At 41.7% G+C, this 22,781-nt stretch overlaps 1 protein-coding gene across 4 annotated transcripts in view; it reads right to left on the bottom strand.

Moving 5' to 3' along the window:
- The window catches only part of SH3RF1 (SH3 domain containing ring finger 1), a 150,243-nt gene that overhangs the window by 48,152 nt on the left and 79,310 nt on the right, over positions 1-22,781 (bottom strand). For all 4 annotated transcript variants that reach the window (XM_090036222.1, XM_090036223.1, XM_090036220.1 and 1 more), the window contains exon 3: positions 643-918. In XM_090036222.1, coding sequence (XP_089892348.1) covers positions 643-918 — 276 coding nt within the window. The remainder of the gene's footprint in view (positions 1-642; positions 919-22,781) is intronic.

Below are 22,781 nucleotides of genomic sequence, written 5' to 3'. Positions count from 1 at the left end.
TTTCATGTTAGATCTTATAGATTTGTGTAATCTTGCAAAGTTAACGTATCTTATAAATGTGTAGAGAACAAAAGAGAACAGCTCAAGCTATGGTTAAAAGTGCCATTAAGAATGCTCTTCATAATTCTAATACTTCTATTAAAGCTTCATATAATTTCATGCCTTGTGAGACAGAAAAGGAGTGAAATAGGAGTGAAAAAAAGAATTTATTATTTTGCAAAAAGCAATTTTACTCGTGTGTGAGACACAGGGCTCAAAGTCAGTACTAAAAATAATCTGCAAAAAATGAAAACTTGGCAATTAAAAGTAAATAAAAAAGGTTTACTTCAGAGAGAATATGACTCCATTTTACATTTCAATCTCTCAAATTCAGCGTGCTTATTACAGTAATTAAGAAAACTAGACTCAAATGCAACAGTGAAATCTTTGGATGGGAAACAGGTCTAGTTGAGATGGACAGAACTCATTTAATATTGAAGAAATGCTACATGAACTCCCATGCTTTGGCCTGTTGTGGGCATATCAGAATTACAGAAGAATATATAGATAGGACTTTTAGAAAAGTCTTACATTTCTTCTAAGTCACTAAACAATAATTCAAACATTTTTTTTCTTAAAAGAATAATTTCTAAATGTTTTTACCTTTGAAAATGGTAAACAGTCTTTGTCTGCTTCCTTGTCTTTCACTTCAAAATCATAAAGTGCTTTGCACTGAGGCGGCGGTTGAGGTAAAGGTTTAATAATCTGAACAAAGTTGGTAGGAAAAAAGCCATGGACACCGTTGACTTCTCCATGATACCAATTTTCATCCACTTGCCGACGCAAAATTATGATGTCACCTTTACTGAATTTAAGATCTCCAGGTTCTTTTCCTTCATAGTTATATAATGCTTTGGCACATGGTAATTGAGGAACACCCTAAAACATAAAAATATCAGAATGAGTTTTGCATCTGCAAATAGGGGAGGCATTGTGCTTTCATAACATTTGAAATGGGCTTTGATGTCTAGGGATGAAAAGCATTAAATGCAAAATAATATTATATATTATATATATTAAATTTAATCCCAAGTTTTACACCAGTGAGTATAACAGAATTTTAATACACAAAATTAAGCAGAAAATGTTTATAGGCTTTAGAATAAGGTAGTAAAAATCCTCATCACATACTTTAGCAAAAACGGTAAGGCAGAAATGATTTTTCTTTCTTGCAAGGATTCAACAGAGGCAGCTTATGGTGAATCAGTACTTAAACGTAGAAATAATACTAAGCTTTCAAGGACTATAGCTACTTAACTTGGCCAGAATAAAAAAAAATCAGGTACTTTTCTTTTGTAGTCAAGTAATGTGGATCTGTCCAGCACTTAACAGAACAGAACGCTTAACATTATATTGTATACCCTGCAGCTGGATCTTCTTCTTCTTTTGGGTGAATTCACATAGCAATTATGACTTTGATAGGGATTAATTTTCCCTTTCACAACACATGCAGTGTTCATTCTATGTAACATGAAGACCTTCAATAAGTCCGTTTTTATAACATGACACTTCTAAGCAAAATACAAATCTAAGATGCTTGAATAGATGAAATCACAAATTCACTTACATAAACAATATAATAAAAGATTATATTTCTGAGTATGTATTAACCCAATCACACCAAGCTATAGTCGAGAGCTATAGCTGGAAAACTTGCATGGCTGAAAACTTTATCTGAAAACTCTATTGTGTTCCCAATTATGAGCTTTCCCATCCAACCAAATCCAAAATCTTTCTATATTTGTCCACTATCAGACTTCTGTCAACTCATCCTGTTCTATCTTAAGACAATATGGAACTTCAAATGAGACCTACATTTAAACCACAGTGGTAGATGCAACTGTTTTTCATTTACATGTTAAAAAAAAGGAGTCCTGAGACACGTTGGGACTAAGAGTCAAGCACACGCTGGCACATTCCAAGCAACAACTAATGAAGTTATTCTTAATATCTGCTCAAGAAGCATGCCAAAGCAAATTTTCTTGAAGCAACATAGTCAACCAATATAGCGTCTATTTGAAACTATTCAAAATGGAAAGATGATCTCACGAGATCCCTTCCAGCCCTAATGTCTTTGAAATCTAAGAAGCAAAGGCAATATAAAAATCAAATCAATTATACAAAACACCACATTGCTGAACAACTACTAGGCACATAAAAAGTTTCCCATTGTGTTACTAAGGAACTTTAGAAAGAAGCTAAGTAAAATGCATTACAAAATCCTCAAGGTAGCTTCTGCTTGTTGACTCTCTGAACCTGTTTTACACCATGCATACATGAGCTTGAGGAACAAATCCATATATTCTGCTTTTGATCTCAGCTTTTTCATTTCTTATGCTATTTTTAAGTTAGGTGACAATTCTGTCACATTTCTTGGATTTGTAATGTAAGGTTACCTCACCATGGGAGAAGTCTCTCTTGCTACATTGCACAGACAGCAAATATTTTCATTTAAATGAACTACATGCCGGATGTTCCACAACAGATTTTTAGACTTGTGATAATTAAGAGCTCATGTTATTGCCACTTGGCTTCAAGTGACTCATCCACATGCTAAGCCATCATTTCTTGAAGGCCTGTGTACAATTTGAAAATTCACATCTGCATAAGCACATTAAGTTATACCAGAACAAACCTTCAATATAGATGCACTGAGCCATGTAATGTGGGGCTCACTCCCATGCTAATTAATCCTACCAGATACCAATAAAATGCATTGGAATAAAATGCATTTTATATCAGGGCAGTGTATCCCCATTAGGCACTTACATGATGCAAATTTCTCTATGGAAAGAGCCTGAAATTGGTATAGTTTTATCCATATTCTCATACATTCCATAAGGAATTTTCAACAACATCATGGTACAATTAGAAAAATATCATGTCTAAAACATACCCTATATATTACAAATACCCAATCAAATATACTCCTTGCCCTGAAGACAAGACTGAAGGTGAGAAAAATAAAATTTTATTTCCATATTACGAAGAAGAGGAGGAGGTAAGAGAAAGTTAGTCTTGTCCCTGAATCTGAGGTCACATTAAAAGTTCAGTTCTCTCTGTGGCTTGAGAGAACTGAACCTAGGCACAGACAAGGGCCTTACCCACAATACAATGCAATCTATGGATTTGTTTTACATTTTCAGTTTTACATGAATGCAATGCATACATGAACATCTGACATGTCACTAACATCCTTTGTGGTCTTCTGGACTAAGCACAGACACTCAAAAAGCTCAAGGCTGAATCAATTCCATCTTCGCAGGTTAGTCTAAACTGTATAAATTGAACCAATAAGCAAATGAATAGACATTCACTTTTGATTCCGGAAATGCGCCACATTCAGCCATCGGCCAGAAGCCAGGGGGTGCTACAGCACGCCTCTCTCCTTGACTGGAACAGACAGCTTGGGTCAAGACTAGCCTGTTCTGAGGGGGGAACTTGCGAGGAGAGGTGCAAAGCATCCTGGGATGGTGTGGGACTATGAGTTAACTTGAATCTGGAGGGGATCTGGGACAGAACTTCAATAAACCAATTTAACCTAAATCAGTTAAGTTTGACACTACATTCATCCAGGTTGATCTTAAACCAGCTTTGGACATTTTGAAAGCAATGCATGTGTACTGAACTTCTGTTGTGTTACAGATCTGAACTGGTTTCTGATTACTTATACTGGTTTATGTGTAATTTCTGTCCCTAGCCTTGAACTGCACTGTCACTAGCTTCAGAATAATAGACCCAAGGTGAAAAAAATTACTGTTTTCTACATACAGAAAGACTTAAGTCCTGAATGAGGAAGGGTCTCAAAATGTCAACAGGATCAGATAACTGGCCTTTGTTTTTTGTCACATGCACTGACAGAGATAGCATACAACTATCAAAACCAGAAGAAACTAATTCACTTTGGGGCTGGAAGTGTTATATCCTCTTTTTAAATAGCCAAGTTTTAACTGAATTCATTTTAACGTCTTGAAAATACATTTATTTTTTTCTCACTCGGTAAGGAAAGCAGGAGTGTAGAAACAAAACACATGTGCAATGCTCTTTGGCAAGTACTCATGTAGGTGGCCTCTTGCTTTTACAGACACTATGCCTTGCATGTGGCAGAATGATACCCAATCTGTTGGTTACACTACAAAACAAAAGCTTTCACATTTTGTATATATTGTCCCTCAGATACCCCTCAGCCCCAGTTGCAGAAAAGGAAAAGATTACAAGTAAGATGGCAGGTGGGAGCCCTCTGATCTGCAGGCACGATGGGACTGATATCAGAGGCCATGTAGAGGCATTATATTTCTACTGAGAGAATTGCTGTTCTTCTGGCAGAAGTGAGGAGCATTCATGCAATTTCTCCAGAAATGTCCACTGCTAGAAATGAATTTGTGTTCATACCCAGAGTCTGTAAAAGTCTGGCTAAAGAATCACAGAGTCCACCCACAAAATGCACTTGAGAAGTCACCAAATGATGGAGGGACCGCTGCCGCCAACGTAGGCACAGGAGTGCCTACATGTTCCTTCTCCTGATTGGTGGCAGAAGCCTAAATCCACTCAGTACAGGTAATCCATCTTTCCCAGAAAGAAGGGTTCCACTGGAGCTTTGCAAGTGAACGGACAAAATTTTGTAAAGATTAGGCCTATGAAAAGTGCAAAAGTTGCATGGACTGAGCAAAGGTGTGGGTGATGTTAGAGGCAAAAAGAGAATAGATCTAGGAGGTCCTGTAAATCATACTCAGCAGAGTGGCAGCTGTCTGGACCAATCCCAAGTTTCCCCAGAGAGATGGAATCAGAAATTCTCTTAAATAAAGGGGGACGGAAAGGATCAGTAGTAGCATTTGTAAGAAGGAAGAAAACAACCAGCCTGGCTGCAGAAAGAGCAGAAGTACTGCCAAGTGAGTTCACCCAGATGCACAGAATTCTCCTTCACAAAAAGAAAAAATCCTATTGCTGAGCTGTTTCCCATCCAGGGAAGGATGGTGCCAGATTTTGCATCAGGAGAGACCTTCAGCCTGATGCTGATGAACAAAAACTAATACCCCAGAGGCAAGAAGAAAAGAACAGGACTTTGAGGAGCTGAGACCGCCAAACGACCATAATCTCCCTGGGTTAAACAGATCAGATATCAAGGAATGACCCTGACACAGTAGTTAAGGTAAAAAAAATATTCAAGATCTTTTCTATTTGCATGAACTCGAGAATCCTCCCAGTTAAAAACTCTGTCTATACCCTTTACTGAAGAGTGCTTCTAAAATTTGTTACAATACAGGTACAATAACAATTTTTTCTTTTTTTTAAACAACAGCAGTTGTGCTGAAACCATGTCACAATGACTGCAATAGACTCATTAATTTAACATCATCAAGTTGACTGAGCCAGATATTGGAACTACTAACTGTGTAACATATTGTGTATCACAGAGTAATGCAAGCTGACCTACAATCAAACATCCAAGCATCTGGCTATATTTTTGTATGACGTCCCTTTTTAGCGAAACTCTAAAAGACTGAGAGACCAGTCTGTATGTCAAGTTTTTCAAAAGGTTATTTCCCACATTAAACAAAACATTCCAGTCTATAATTTTAAAAAGAACAATGTTCAATGAACCAAGCACTTGTTCTCACTCAGAGAGCCAATGATTAAGGATAAATGGTTAAACGACTCGGAAGAGTAATAAAGCAAATGCCTTTTCCTTCTGTAACATCTAAAGGATAAAGTCAGAACAATTGGGTTTGATTGCACAGCACTATTCTTTTGGGTGTAATATATCAAGAGCCCACCAGGGCACTACCTCCACATTCCTCCCATCTGAATGATCTGAGAGTCATGTCTCGGCTGGGGCCTTTTTGGCTTTGCCTTTAACAGGCTTTCCCAACTTCTGCCTCCCACCCTTAAACTCTCAGAGGCTGTTCATCAGGCTAAAGGGCCCTGAAGATCTGCTGAGCCAGAGTTTACATTTCACTCTGAGTTTTTCACTTGGCTAAACATGAAAGGAAGGCTTAAGGAAAAAAAAAAAAAAGCAAAAAAAAAAAAAAAGCTCTGTGCTGTCTACCCATCAGTCTGCAGCTGCCATTTATCCCTGCCAGCTGTATGAGAAGCCACCAAAACAAACAAATAAAAAACTTCCCTGGCAAATGATTTAAAATATTTTTTAAAGATACTGTAACCAACACAGATTTTTTATTTCCTCATATTTTTAAGCAACATCATTGGGATGTCTAATCAGGCAGCTTATAACTATTGTAACTGCTTTTAACCAAGAGTATAGAGTTCTTAAAGAAAATGTTAAAGAAAAGGTGAGAGGGGGAAATCTATGGCAACACAAAAAAACAAACAGAAACTTTACAATATAAAAAGCAACCACGTGCATGAATGTGTATGTGTTAGAGCGGTGGTTTTCAACCTGTGGTCTGCAGGGATCCCCTAGGGGTCCGGAGACTGTGTGTAAGGAATCTGTGAAAGACGACTATGATCAATCAACAGTATATGAAAACCTACACTTAAAATTCAAAGGCCTCTGTACCTCTATTTGAAATTTCCAAAGTGGGGGGAGGGAGGGACCTTACAGGGGCTGCACCTTCAAAATTTTGTAGGGGTCCACAAATGAAAAAAGGTTGAAAACCACTGTGCTAGAGATATTAGCTTAGAACAGCAGAATTGCTCTAGCAGAGACTTCCTCTCCAAGCCCAAACATTTTGACTGCAAAGACCTACGGGGTTCACTTATCACATTTTACTTTTGGTCCAAGTTTTGGATTTATGTTATTGCTACCTTTATCCCTTTTAAAACTGACAATATGTAACACAATGTATATTTAGACCCTTCAGGGAAGGTCTCCCATAGAAACCTTTGCCAGGAGCACCATCAGTTATACATTTCATTCTTATATGAACTAAAGCTCTAGGATACCTGTAGTTATATTAGCAAAACAACTGGGTTTTCAAGCCAGGACACTTTATATTACTTGGGAAAGCAGCATAAGCTACATCAGAAAAGGGGGTATTTGTTGGTGTAAAAACAATGCTGTTACAGGCATAACAGAACCTCTGTCCCCTTTATGGTCACTCAAAGTGTCCTGAGGAGGAAGTCTAATATTCTCCCACCCTTAGATTAGCACCTGGGCAACAGTGCCATAGGTATCAAAGGAGTAATAAGTAATTTCTGTGCCCTGAGAGGCAGCAGTGGTCAGGCCAGCAGCAGCAGCCTCCATTGTTCTTGCACTCTCTCTAAATCAGCATCTGGGTGCCCTGCTCACCCGCCCATTATGCTACTGGTGTGTCAACTGTGTTTACCTAGCAGATTTGACTGATTTTGGAAACCTGTGGCATTTCCCTTCTGTACTGTATGATCAGTGGTATATATATATCGACTAGACAGTCTTCTTAAAACCACAGCATCGTTTATATTCAGGTGCATCAGCATCTACATGTGCACTGGTGCAGAGTAAAAAACTGCAGCAGAATGGTACTTGCTTTTACAAGTACTACCCTGCTGCAGAGTTTATTAGTTTACTCCAGCCTAATAGCCCTGTGAGTGTAGATGCTGAGAAATGTACTGCATAGCTAATTATTTGTACTCCACAGTAAACATTTCACGTACACACATCCAGAATGTCTGTTCATGGCCAAAGTCAGAGCAGGATGGCACCTTAAGAGACTAACTTCTTCAGAAACCTTATTCTAAGTAACTTATTCACAGCCGGCACGTCTACAAGAGACACTAACTGTGCAGTAGCCTAATACAATTGCCCAGTAACGTACTGGGCAAAAACAGCGCTAATACAATACTGCGCAGTAGTATTAGGCTACTGTGCAGTGTCACTAAAAACCTGAGTGCTGGTGCTACTGCACAGTAGCATGAGTTTCCATGTATTGATTTAGTACTTGGTTAACCAAGTATTAAACTTAATGTGCAGTAACTATGGTGCATTAATGAACATGTAGATGGGCCCACTAGGAATAAGGTACTTAGATGAAAGAGGATTTTAAAACAAACTACATACATACCTAAACCCTCTGTCTCATAGTCACATAGTTGTCAGGGGCTGGGGGGACCTTACAGATCATCAGGTCCAGCCCCCCTCCATGTGGGTAGGAAAGACCGCTGGGATCAGAGGACCCCAGTAAAATGGGCATCAACACTTTTTGAAGATCGCCAGGGTGGGTGACTGGACCAGCTCAGGGGGGAGCCTTTTCCAAACCCTTGGTACTTGACTTGTAAAGAAGTTTTTCTGTATGTCGAGCCTGAAGTGATCCTCAATCAGCTTGTGCCCATTCTTTCTTGTCCTCCCATACGGGGACTTGGTGAGCTGATGCTCCCCTAGGCTCTGAAACTTCCACTTACTTTAACTTCCACTTACTGAGAGGTGGATACAGCAGACTCAGCTGACCTTTGATAAATGGGTATAAGCATCTATCCCAGCAAGTTTCAGCCAGGGTGCCATGACAGACTGGGGGCCTTGACATCCTTTCAGGGGTGCCACACATTGTATGCATTGTATGGTGTCAAAACATGAATACAAGATACACCCAGAGATTTCAAATAGGAATCCATGGTCTTAAAACACTCTAACCTGTTATGCTCTTTGAGTTATTTGCAACAGAAGAATTGCTCTAGTGTTTTTCCATAGCCAAAAAACAAATGAAAACTGAGAGCTGGCATTTTCTGATGGGTGCCTCAAGTCTACAGAGTTTGATACCATTAGTCTATCCACTCTTTTCTTACACATTGATAGAATAGAAATAAAATGTAAGAATAAGTGTTTCACTTCTGAATTTGCCCCCCTGTAAAAACACCTCCTGATAAAGAGTTAGAAATTCCTTCTTCTCCCCAACCAAGCTGAGAAACTTCTGTAAAAAGAACGGTTTTTCCTTGGAGCTGAATCTTTTCTTCCAAAACATGGATCTGTCTAATTTGGGATTAGGAAAGCAAAGGGTTATCAGAGGCAGAAAGCAACAGGGAGTAATCTGTAGCTTATACAGAAGGATGGACGATCTAGTGGTTAGCGTACTAACCTAAGATTTGGTAGAGCTGAATTCAAGACCGCTCTGTTCCCAATTGATTGTCATCACCTCTGCCTATAGCTAGCTGATCTGCTTTTAGTAACCGAACATTATTTAGCAACAGGGGAATAGTCTGTCAATTTGCAAGTCTGCTGAATAAATGTTTGATTAAACATGAACAACCACTATAGGTAAGAATTCAGAGATGTTTTTGGGAAATTCAGACAGAAAAACAGGTGCAGTGCATTGCAGAAATACTTCTCTGTAAATGTATTGCCCTGTCTACCCATTAGATGCAGTTAAGCAGTTTTGATTTCTTCCAAAAGATGGCAGTCGATAAGACTGGGCAGGGCTAACTTCTTCAGACTCCCCACAGGCATTAACATCAGTCTGGTTCTCGCAAGCATCTCCCCCCATCTCAAAAGAAAATCCTTTTTAAAACTATACATGTTGGTCCTCTTGATCTGTTATATTCATGAACCTTTACCTATAATGGCATTGTCTCTAAAAATCCTCAATTACAACAATCCTCAAAATCAAAACCACCCCACTTCCACAGCTACTTCCATGCTTTCATCCTAAGTACACAAGCTATACATTAATAGTATTTTTTCTAAGATCTACAACCAAGCTTTATGTTACAACCATATTTGCTTTGATCTCCATTGATCAGGATGCACACCTGAGGGATATGAAGCAAAGAGATTCCTACATTTATAATGCAATCCCATAACCACAGATATTCATACAACAGACTTAGACCCCACTCCAACCTGCTATAAAACCAAGCCCTGACAAGGACAATAAAATCCCTCTTCTTGTAACCTGTTCACTCTTCCTTTCAGCATCAACTCTCTGCCACTGTGTGACACAGTCCTATTTGTTGCACTCAAGGAACATGGGTCTAGACACACCATAAAAAACTAGAAGACTCCCTTAAAAAGGAGGCCACCGAGCACACAGCAAAAGAGTTCTTGGGACAAATATAAAAGAAAACAAGAATGGGAGTGAGGATTACAGGTTAATAACAAGGAATTCAGAACGGGACACTGAGCAGAGCACACTGGCCAGGGTCCACTGGTCCCTAAATGATTAAAGGGAGCCTGTGGATGTTAACCAATGAAACACTGCTTGGAGGCATGAATGGACTAGTAAGAGGAAGACAGCCCCAGCCAGAACCTCCTTCCTGGTCTTGTAGATGGCCAGCTTGGCAAGAGCCAGGAGGAGGTGGGCTAGGAGGTCCTGGGGCTTGGTGGGATGATGGGTGGGGAGTGCACAAAAGAAAAGGCACAGGGAGAAGACAGTGCAGACAGAACCTCAGCAGGAGATTCTGGAGGAGGCGAAAAAAGGGATGCAACCTGGCATAGTCGAGGTATGGGCCAATGGGCCAGGATCTCTATCTCTTGGCAAAAAGTGCAGGTGTTGGGGTGTCTGCTATGTAAAACAGGACATGGAAAAGATGGACCTATGTTCTGACCCAATAAATTGCTGCTCTTAAGTTCTTAATCTACACCTTGGACACATTAACGACCTCCAACCCATCCAGGAAAACCACAACTACCTTAAGAAAGCCATGGGGGACAAGCTTGTCCTGACTAACAGACAGCCCTCCAACCTCAAACAACATTACAAAAATACTTTTGCTATTTGGAGAACCCATGCTGGTATAAGATCTACAAAAGGAGAGCTTGCAAATATAACTATACTGACCCACTTTTTATAGAGTATAGCTGGCCTTAGAAATTCTTTCCTATGCAGCCTTTGTCTTTGCCAGGTAAATCTGAAAGTTCATTTATAGCTCCCCCTACAAAATGCGTGAAAGACAGCATTGCTTCTTTCAAGCATCCTTACCTCTCCCCCATCTCTTTATTCAGTTCCCTTTTTGACTAATATTTTCCATTTCCCTCCACATTCTGTAACCTTGAACTGACCCTTGACTGAACTTTTTCCTCTCTCTTCTCCTAGATATGCAATTATGCCTATCAATACACCAGTGCCTCTGATGACTGTATAATGTAAGGTCCCCTTCTCTTTGGTGATTCTACTTCCCTCTTTTATGACCACCTGAAGTCCTAACAATTCATCATGTGCCACATGTTTTTCACATGTACTAAATGTGACCATGTCACCCTCAACTTTAAAAAGTGCACCAACTTCCTATTTCATATTCCAGTTTCAAATTTTCTTTGTTATATTTCAGTCCCCATAAAATTAATCTACTTTAACTCGTGCTTTCCTCCTATACAGTTTGTGGCCTTGCCTCATTTTCCTTCTGCCCTTTTCCAGGTTCTCAGCAGAATCTTCTATTTTGTAGCTCTACCAATCTGGAACAGATATCTTGTATTTATGTATCATATCAGCTCCATCACTTCATTTTAAATCTCCATTTAAAATCCGTTTGATCACCCTAATTTAATTTTCTACCCCCATCACTACTCTTTCTGTTACTGTATTTAATTCTCAAGTATTTTGAGATATCAGTTCTGTGTACTGTATTCAAACCATCTTACAGAGCATTTGAATTTTAAGTCTCTCAGTACCTTCTTTTGAGTTCCAGATGCAAATGTTCCCAATAAGCCACCAAAAAGGAAATTTAAAGTTGGCTTTTTACATTAATATTGCTCATCTGTTAAACAGTTCAAAGAGAGGCAGGTTTGTTCAAAGGCAGACCAGCTTAACTGGGGCATTATTTATTATCTCTAACTAGAACCACTTTCTTGTCTGGGCCAATTTTCTATATTTAGCCATATTATGAGAACTTTCTGATGGGCTCTTCAGAATCATTAGAAGCCTAGAGGTAGGTAGAAGGCTAAAGTTCTGTTTAATATATTAAAAGGAAGATAAATATATTTAGAGCTAGTTCCTTACCTGGTATAACTCGGAATATGTATATTAACTTAAATGAAGTGACATAGGCTCTTGACTGCAGAGGAATGCTCCCTCCCCCCTAATTTTGGGGGCCTTTGTTGGCCCTTTAAGTTTACAGGGGCGTGGAAGAAATAAACGTAATCAAAGTTAATATTGTTTTAAATGGTAAATGATGAGCATTCCTTGTCCTAAGCATAGTAAGTCATAACATTTAAGTCCAAACAAAATTTGACAAAAAGTGGAAAAAAGTTTTGTGAATTCCTCCCTTCCCCACATATTTTCTAATCAGCTCTAGTTAAAGGGGAGCGCCCCACCATTTCTGCACCAGTCCCCGCACCCCTTGTGACTGCGGACGGAGAGTGGGAGCCTAGCCTGCGTGCTCTCGGGCTGGCCAGAAGGCTGTGGTGTACCACCAGCTCGGGGCGCGTGCCTGGAGGGGCAGCTCTGGGGGTGGCAGGTTTGAGGCCTGGCAGGAGGCGCTGCCGTTGACATTGGGGCTCTGACCTCATCTCTTTTGCTATTGTGGGTAGTGGCCGGGGAAGTGCTCTTGGCTTTGCACTTGGTGGTGGCAGTCGAGCCGTGCCCAGGTTCTGATGAACAAGTGAAGTGGTGCTGGTTCCTACCCTGGGGGTCTTTAAGACAAGGCTAGACCCCACCTTGCTGGGGTCATTTGACCCAGTACTCTTTCCTGCCATGGCAGGGGGTCAGACTTGATGATCAGCTCAGGAACCTTCCAACCCTACTAACTATGAAAGTATGAAAGGTGTAAGAGTCTGTACATGCACATATTTCTTTAGGGCATTACTTGGTTTACAGTCACTGTTTTTAAGAGAAGGGTTCTTTTAACAAGCAAAGTAGTTATTGAATACAAAGTGGAGATGCCTTGACATAAGATGCAAATTACTGCAGAATCTGGCAAGAGGTTGCTCAAAACCCTAAACCAAGGGGGGCCCAACCTATGGTACATGTACCATGACAAGCTTCTGTGTTTGGCACATGGCAGATTAGGGAGGTCACAGTAGCAGGGACCAGAAAGCAGAGCAGCAAGTCAAGAAAGGAAAGGGATAAAAGTGGCACTCAGAGCGTGTGCAAGGCTAATTTGTGTCAGGCCTGCCAAAAAGGTTGACCCCCACAGCCCTAGACTAATTTTATCCAAACACAAACTTGTATTGTAATCAAAATGATATCTAGTCTAGATAACATGTTGAATAGATTTTCAGAGAAGTGGAACAATTGCGACTCCAAACAGTGCAAATTTTATGTAGTCCCTACATCTGAAGTTCAGCCTATGTGTTTCTAATGATTTAGTTCAGAAACAGCCTTGGTCTAAATTAAAATACCACCTAACTTTACTGAGCTTCTCTTCTACCAGCTAACCTCTTATTTGTCAAGGGAACTGGTACATTTCTATATGCATGCATCAACTATTGCTCCCGATAACAAGGGATCCTGATTTTCCCTGATAAAAGATCACAAAATCTCTGATAAAACCCCAAAATCTCATACAGCTGGCCCTATCTGTGCCTCTCACTTTCCCCACCCACAGTCCCCCCCGCAGCCCTGCTGGTGCCCCTCACTCCATCCCACACCCCTGCTGGTGCCCCTCGCCTTCCACCCACATTACCCTGCCCTGCTGGAGGGGGCCCCCAGCTTCCCAGGCTAGGGACCCGGGTCCACAGCCCCCTGTCCCTAGCACTAGGCAGTGGCTGCTGCAGCAGAGCAAAGCCTGGCTCCCCACCCTGCTGCCTGTCTGCCTGCTGTGGGCTCAGGAGTGAGGCTCCCCACTGCTGTGCGCACTCCCAGGGGGTCAGAGGGTACCCGTGCCCCCCAGCTGTGTGCACAGGGCAGGGGCAGGCTGCCCGCTGCAGGCTTGGGCTCCCTGCTCTGCTGCCTTCCTCCAGACCTCCACAGCCCAGCAGGTGTAACCTAGCACCCCAGGGCCGCGTAGGGAAGCTCCTTGCTGCTGTGAGCTCTACACTGCCCTGGTGATGCATCCCCTGTGCACACAGCAGGGGCAGTAGTGTGGGCTTGTGCCCCTCACTGCAGCCATAGGCAGGGGACGCAGCACAGAGCTCACAGAGGCAAGTAGCTTCTCCACACAGCTCCTCTGTTCCTTGTGGCACCAGGTCACACCTGCTAGACTTCAAAGGCCCCAGGGAAGGGAAGCAGGGTAGGAAGTCCACACCTGGCCCTGCCCCGTGCACAGATCTGGGGGCCCACAGGTTAACTCCACCCTGGGAGTGTGCATAGCAGCAGGGAGCTGACTTCACCCCTCCCCATCTCCCAGATGAGCCACCCATGGCCCCATCCCGCCCCCCATCAGAGCCCTGCAGCTGCCCATAGCAGCCCCGGACCCCAAACCCCATGTACTACCTAGTTGGGCAGCAGCCCTAGCCTCAGTTCCTGCAGAGCCCCTTCCTGTCCTCCCTATGGGGGCTAAATCTCCCCTGGCCCCCCAGACTTACTGCAGGAGCTGCTCTCCAGGTTGCCTAGAGGCCATGTGCATACACATGTACATCCGCCCCCCACCTGACCATCCTCCTCCCACTCCCTCCCAGCCCCTTGCAGGCTGGAACTCTGCCAGCCTGCAGAAAGACCTTTGCAAAACTGCAAAATCCATGGGTTTCTCCGCTAAAATGAGAGATCCAATTTTCCCTCTGGTAAAGGGAAAAATCCGCATTTTTTTCCATTTTCCCGTGAGAACCAGAAAATCTAGATCCCTGCTGATAACCTATATCACACCCACCACTTTAGAGGTTGAACTTGATTGCTTGGCTCCAATCACAATATAGGAGAGGGTTACAAAAAATAAACACCATCTGACAGAAGTCAACATTCACTGATTCCTGTGACCACCTACTTCATTGGATTTGATTACCACACACCACGTGGCCAATTAACTTAGTTGTCAATAGCAGCACCAGAGGAACCTCACTGGATGTGCTCAGAGACTCCCTAGATATTGTAAACACAAAGTTGGGTTCCTTTACCCTGCTAGTGAAACCAAGTGACTTCACAGGCAAGAAACACTTCAAAAGCGGGGATTATCAGCAGCTTGAGGTTCTGAGATAAATTCTCCTCATCTTTCTAAACAAGTTGAAAGTATCAGTTTGCAAAAGCCATATACTGTCCTCTTCATCCCTGTCACCTTCATATGCATGGAAAACCTTATTGGAGTTTCACCCTTCCTGATCTCAAGATAGTAATGTTAGCTTTCCAAATAAAAGCATGAAAAAGCTGTGCTACAAAATAGGTTTTGAATTCAAAGTTAGCCAATAAGAACATGAGGGAACAAAAATACATTTCAGAATTTGCTACATGAAAATCCAAACAATACATGTCATAGAAAACTGGAGCAGCACCTTTTTACAGAATTATTTTCTACAAAATAACTGAATTTTTGATCACTTGAAAACAAAGAGATGAATTTACTTTGAGAGACCATAATAGCTGGCTGGCTATCCTGCCAATGAGCCACAATCATCTACTACTATATCCTTGTGAGATATAGAAAGCTTTTGCTAAAATCAGCTGGAAAAACACTCCAAATATGAAGTTGAAAGAGGGGAAAATATAGAGAGGAAACTACAGTAGCATCATGTGTCCCATAATATTTTCTCTCATTATCCCTGCCACAATCTGGAAAAATTGAATCTGCCTGCCCAATCTGACAGAGACCACCACTTGACTGAAAAATCAAATTTTTATATACTGTATATCTTCAAAGGCACAAAAGTGAGGTGGGTGCTCTAGTTTCCTGGATTATGAATGGGAAAACCAAAGGGAGCTAGACTCCACACTCTTTTTGGTGCCTTTGAAAAATCTTATGAGTCACTGCTCATTATAGCAACCTTTTGCTTTGATAATCTTTTATACTGTATATCTTGTGAAGCTCATAAGAATATAAAACCAACCCCAAAGGGTATGTTGGGTGGGGCTAAGATCTTTTTACACAGAAATTCTTTTCAGCAGGAATGTATACTTGCATTAAAGCTCAGAGCAGTGATTTTCAAACTGTGGTCTGCAAATCCCTGGGGGTCTATAAACTATGGCTAAGGGGTCCATGAAAGATGACTATGATCCATCAAAACTATGTGAATACCCACCTCCATTCAATTTTTTTTAGCGGTCCACAAATGAAAAAAGTTTGAAAATCATTGTCATAGAGGTGATGAAAGAAGGAAGGGTCCTGGATGTACTGGACAATCACAGGAAGATCCTTCAAAATTGTGCAATGCAATTTTCAGGTGTGTTACCAAAGGTATTTTTAGTACAGACAGGGAAGTATTTGTATTATTGTGCAAGTCACTGGTTAGACTCCATTTAGAATATTGCATACCAAGGTTCATAAAAGGTACCAAGGTTCATATTTCAAACTGGAACAGGTGTAGAGAATAACTACTAGGATGGATAAGGGGGGAATATAGAGCCTATTCTATGAAAGTAGATCAGGTTTAGCAAAAAGCCGAACAAACCAGGTTTAGATGTGATATGATTATTCCTTATAAATATGTTCAGACAGTAAATATCAGGGAACAAAAAGGGCTATTTAAATCAAAATGCAATGCTGGTACAAGATCAAATGGATACAAACTAGTCACAAAAAATAAACTGGAAATAAAGAATTTTCTCAACTATCAGAACTGAAGTTTCAAAATATTCTTTAAAATAGTGGTAGTAAGAAAGCTAAATGGCTTCAAGAGACAGCTTGATAAGTTTATGGAAGAGAGAGGAAGATAGGAGAGAGGTATTTCTGCAGCAGCAAGCAAAATGTGGGATGAGGCTTTCTGGTATTCCCATGAGGGTTAAGAGGGAATCTGATTATCATGTGAGTTGGTTACGTATGCAGAAAGTGTCCGAAAATCCCAAGCACCGCAACTCTTGAGCTAGGGACAGAAGTCACACATAAATTGGTTACAGTGGTCAAAAACTGGCTTAAACCTGTAACAGAACAGAAGTTCAGTGCACATAAACCAGTTTCAAAATGCCTGAAATTGGTTAAAGATAAACCTGGTCGAATGTAGTATCAGGACTTAATATTTGGGTCAAACTGGTTTATGAAACTTCTGTCCCAGATTCCTTCCTGGTTTAATTTAAATCAGAGTCCCAAGGCATCCTAGCATGTTTTACAGCCTTGGGCTGGGATATGCTGTCTGCTCCAGCAGAGAAGGGTTGGTTGGGGGGAAGAAAGGAGGCATGGACTGCTCCACCAAGCAAACCCCAGCTGGGGTTAACCCCACCCTCCCCCAAGTACACAGCTGCCCTGCCCTGCTAACCTTATTGAAACTTACTGCTCACTGTGACTGTAGACTACAATCCCAGAAGCACCTAGAAGCAAGAAGAGGAAGCGATAAGCTACCCTGCAGAGTCCTGCTGCCGTGATTCTGGACTGCAGATCCGAGAGACCTCAGGACCAGCAGGAAGAGAAAGCAAACATACAACCCATGCTGGCTTCATGCTAGAGATCCAAGCTCTACCACCCCCTGGCATCTGAGTCACTGCAGGCATGTGGCTGCATTTCCTGAATCAAAAGTAAATGTCTGTCCAGTTGTTTCTCAGTTTAATCTCTGCAGTTTAAACTAACCTGCAAAGGCTGAATCCTCAGGCTTTTTGACTGTCTGTACTTAGCCATGATATGCAGAGGCCAGGAAAAAGTATATTTCTTAGCCCCTCTTTTGAGTCACTAAGCTGGCTGCAGTTAGACATAGGAGACTGGCTCGAGTGTACTGAAGCTTCTGATAGTACTAAGAAATCTCTCTGGATGGCTGCCTGATGGGTCATCCTCATGCACCCAGGGCCTGTCCCAAATGAAATCAGATGTAATATATGCTGCATGGCTGACTCCTATTTCATGCAACAGCTGGTGAAAATGGCTGCAAAAATATGTGGTGGCTTGATGAACATACAGGAGAGCAATGAATATGGTATGGACCCTGCAATCATCACTGGAACAAGAGATTCATCAGACAAAATCCCCTTTACTGGAAGGAGAAAAAAAGGGAGCTTGCATTATCTGGAGAAGGTGATTCCATGTTCCAGAAGAGGTGATATGATTAATATGAAATTATCAATAGAGTACACAGCAAGGTGCCACACAGGAACAGTTGTAAGAATAAGTATCAACATATAGACAACGTACAACTGCCATGAGCTTTGTTCATCTGGCTATTAGATGCATGGACTATCAATGTTTGAAAACAAAACAATTCCCTTAATAAACCATTACTAAAACTACCTCTCTGGAACCTGAGTATTAAACACAGAATACAAACTGCTGTGTTTCTTTTCAATTTAAATTATTTATTTTAAGTGTTCTTAATACAACCTGCACTCTCAGTGAGGTCACAATACAGAGACACAGAACATTTGACTTACTAATTAAGCACTGATTTGGGCTTCATGTTAAATGAACAAAAGCAGGTCCTGCTCCTGCTTCAAGGAGCTGTCATTCTACAAACAGAAAAAAAGAGCAGATGGGCTTATCATAGAATAATGCAAAAGATGTAAGCAGTGCAGCAGCGTGACTTCCTGAAGTCTATTCTTCTTTGGAAGGTTAACAATCAACTTCATGAAAAAATGAATTTTGTAAGGAATGATTTGAAACAAAGAGTGTTCAACTGATATGCAAAAGGAGAGAGAGAGGTCCCAGGTATAGGTTTTCCATGTATGGAAAAAAGTATAAAGATAAGAGGCAGAAGTGTGGGTGGAATGGAAGAAGAAACAAAGGACCAGGAAGGCAGCAAGACACATCGTAGCCAAGGACGCACTCCCACTGAGCTGTGAAGGTGCAGATGTAAAGTCTGAATACGACACAGAAAATGTGAGGAAGCCAGTAAAGGACTGTGAACAGAGTTGTGACTTGGTAAAAGGGAAGTGAAAATATTTGTTAATCTCTTTAGATTGCTAGTCAGAGTGGGGCAAGAAGGGCAGAGGGGATGCCTGCAAAAGAGGAAGTTGCGGTATTTCTTTAAAGGACAGGAACAAAATTTTACTTAGAGAACTTGAAAATGATAGGATTTATTTTTCCCATTAACTTTGAATTACTTTATTGCCCCAAAAGACAACTGAAATCAAAGGGATATTGACAACTTAAAATAAAACTGCTTCTGTCTGGATTTGATAGACAAAATTTTGTGTCATTGTAAGTAATTCCTGACATTTCTGTAACATAAGGGGGGGATGTCTATTCGCTCTCCCTCTTTTGTGCAGTCACTATTTTATTAATGAGCTCATTCTGTTTCACACACTAGCATCAAACCAGCACTTGCATGCACTCAGCTTGGACCTGGTCACATGAAAACTCTGCCAGGCTCTTTCAGAAGGAGTTTCCTAGCAACACAGCAGGAAAGCTCCTGCGGATTCAAGCTGGAGACCAGGAACGCCTCCTTTTCTTGGAACGCTTGCAGGAGCCTAGAAGTAATACGATCTAGGTGGTGATAGCTGGAGGATGTGTGTGTGGTTGGGGGGGGGGTGTCCCTTCTTTCCTCACCAAATGTATGTAAGGGGCCAAGAGCTATGGAGAGTGTGGGTGGCTCCCCCTCCCCGCCTTGGAGTCTCTTTGGAGCCAAGATAATTTTACATTAATACACAGAGCTTGAAAAATCCTCTTGACTTTTGCAGAAAGCAAAAGGTGCTAATTTTAGCTGTCACTACTGTATACACAAACATATGTATCCTATGTGTGCAGAGTAAATGACAAGCTCCATTTGCTATTTATTTTACTTGTTCTTTGAACTCTCCAGGCCTCAAAGTGAAAGACTTCCTGAAATGAAAATTTTCTTTGAACACATTTTGTTGTACTCTACTTGCAGCAGCTGGTTGGCCTTTTCAAAAGGCAACTAATCCTAACTGAATTATGTATTTTCTCTACCATATATAATAACAAAGGGCTAGCTGAGCACAGGAGACTGGTATATTAACATTTACCTCTTGTGTAGTGAGAAGCTGGATTTGTACCTCACATGTACAACAGCCAGGCTGTAAAACTATCACACTATAGACAAATAGCCAGACTAAGATAAGTCTTTTTCTGGAAGGTGTGATTGTTGAAGCAGACTTGGATCTAATACTACATATTGAAACATAAATCAGTATATAATATTTCAGTCATTTTGATAAATCTTTCACACACACATTCAGAAGTGCAGATTTAAGCATGGAACACCAGCATGAGAACACAACTAAACTGTATTGCCTCAAAGCACTCCATGGTGTCTCAGGTGTGTAATGCTGTAAGAATGATTTTCCCACTGGAGTCCTCTACCACATTTAACATATAAACTCTTTAAATACCATATTCAAAAAAGCAGGGGGGAAACGTTTTATTGCCTTTGTGCCAGAAGGTGGCTAAAACATATTAATTAAAAACCCCCCTCAGAAATCCAGGTGAAAAAAGGTAAAATAATTTCTCTAATTATAATAATAATTAGAAAATAATTATGATAAATTATTATAAATAAATTTTAATTTTTTTAAGGAAAATTATTTTTCCTGCCCTCCCTCCAAGGACAATTAAATACTTGAAAGTAAAAAGAAGAGGGAAGGGAAGGGGTGGGGGAGAGAGAGACAGAGAGAGAGAGACTAATATCCTATTAATTTACTAAAATATATATAATCTTATTTTTGATTAAATACATTAAATATGACAACACACAACCACATCAACTGTTTTTTTTTAATTTCCCTTTTTGTACAACTCCCTCAGCAACGTAATGCCTATTTAGAACCATATTCCATTACTTTTATGCTAATTACAAGTAACAGGATATGGCTGGAGGGTAGGGCTAGGACTGTCTTGGGAGATTTCAACTACCCTGACATCTCGTGGGAAGAGCACTCGACCACATCTGAATGTTCACAAAACTTTTCACATGTGTGTATGAGCTCTGTCTGACTCAAGAAGTCTATGGATTGAAGAGAGGCAAAGCACTGCTCTACCTGGTACTGGCAACCGGGGATGACTTAACCTGCAACCTAATGACAGAAGGGAAGCTGGGAGACAGTGACCATAAGCTGATCACCTTCACCATCTGCCATAAAGCAGGCAAGTCAGTCAATAAAGCAGAAGTGCTTGACTTCAGGAAAGCCGACTTTGACAAGCTCAGGAGGCTTGTCGGTGAGGCCCTAAAGGACCATGACCCAAAGGGGAGGGGAGGTCAAGAAGACTGGTTGCTCCTTAAGGGAGCAATCCTGGAAGCTCAAGCAATATCTATCCCATCTTGGAAGAAAGGCAGCAAAAGGGCACAGAAGCCCCCTTGGCTCTGTAGGGAACTAGCAGACCTTCTGTGTCTAAAAAGAAAGGCCTATAAAGGATGGAAGGATGGATCCACCCCAAAGGAGGAATACTTTGCACTGGTCTGGACCTGTAGGGAGTGAACCAGGAAAGCCAAGGCTGCGACTGAACTCCAGCTGTCTACACATATCAAGGACAATAAAAAGTCCTTTTTTAGATATGTGGGGAGCCAGAGGAAAAGCAAGGGTAATGTTGGAGCCCTGCTAAACCATATGGATCAACCGACAACCAACACGCAGGAAAAGGCCAACCTGCTTAACAGGTATTTTGCGTTGGTTTTTCACCATCCCCAAGAGACAGCCCTGCTCAAGGCAGTGCAGGACACCCAGGACAAGGGAGAACTGTTACCCTTCATCAATGTTGACCATGTGAAGGAACACCTTGACAGGTTAGACACCTTCAAGTCAGCTGGCTCAGACAGCTCACACCCCAGGGTACTGAAGGAGCTGGCAAGCATCGTAGCTTGGCAACTGGCACGGATCTTTGAGAACTCGTGGTGCTCGGATGAAGTGCCGAAGACTGGAAGAAGGCCAATGTGGTGCCTATCTTCAAGAAAGGGAGGAAAGTAGATCCGGGGAACTACAGGCCTATCAGCCTGACCTATATCCTGGAGAAGATCTTGCAGAAAATCATCAAAGAAACCATTCTTGACAAACTGGCTGAAGGCAATTTCCTGAGGGATAGCAAGCACAGGTTTGTTGCAGGTAGGTGTTGCCTGACCAATCTCATCTCCTACAACCAGGTGACATATCACCTGGACAAGGGAGAAGATAATGAAGTCATGTATCTTAACTTTAAAAAGCTTTCGATCTGGTATCCCACGATCATCTTATAGAAAAACTGGCCAACTGTGGCCTCGGCTACATCAGAGTCCACTGGCTGGGGAACTGGATTTGAGGTTGGACCCAGAGAGTGGTAGCTGATGGAAGTCAATCATTGTGGTGTGCCATGACCGGTGGGGTTCCCCAAGGCTCCGTCCTTGGGCCTATTCTTTTCAACATCTTCATTAATGATGTGGACATTGGTGTCAGAAGCGGACTGGCCAAGTTTGCTGATGACACCAAACTTTGGGGTAGAGCATCCACACCCGAGGACAGGATGGTGATCCAGGCCAAACTTGAAAGACTCAGAAAATGGGTGGATGAAAACCTGATGGGCCTTCAACACCAAAAAATGCAAGGTACTCCACTTTGGGAAGAAAAAACTGCAGCATGCTTATAGGCTCGGCAGTGCTATGCTTACTAGCACCGTGGCCAAAAGGGACTTGGGGGTCATGATTGACCACAAATTGAATATAAGCTACCAATGTGATGTTGCAGCTGGCAAAGTGAGCAAAACCCTGGCTTGCATCCATAGATGCTTCTCTAGCACATCCTAGGATGTCATCCTCCCGCTGTACTCAGCCTTGGTGAGGCCACAGCTGGAGTACTGTATCCAATTCTGGGCTCCACCATTTAAAAAGGATGCAGAGAAGCCTGAGAGAGTCCAGAGGAGAACCATGCGCATGATCAGTGGGCAGGAAAACAGGCCTTATGATGAGACGCTGACAGCTATGGGATTCTTCAGTCCTGGAAAAGCGCAGGCTC

This window comes from Crocodylus siamensis, chromosome 2 (assembly GCF_052110815.1).
Source record: "Crocodylus siamensis isolate JL-2025a chromosome 2, ASM5211081v1, whole genome shotgun sequence".
NCBI lineage: Eukaryota > Metazoa > Chordata > Crocodylia > Crocodylidae > Crocodylus > Crocodylus siamensis.
This window is presented reverse-complemented; position numbering and strand designations above follow the sequence as displayed.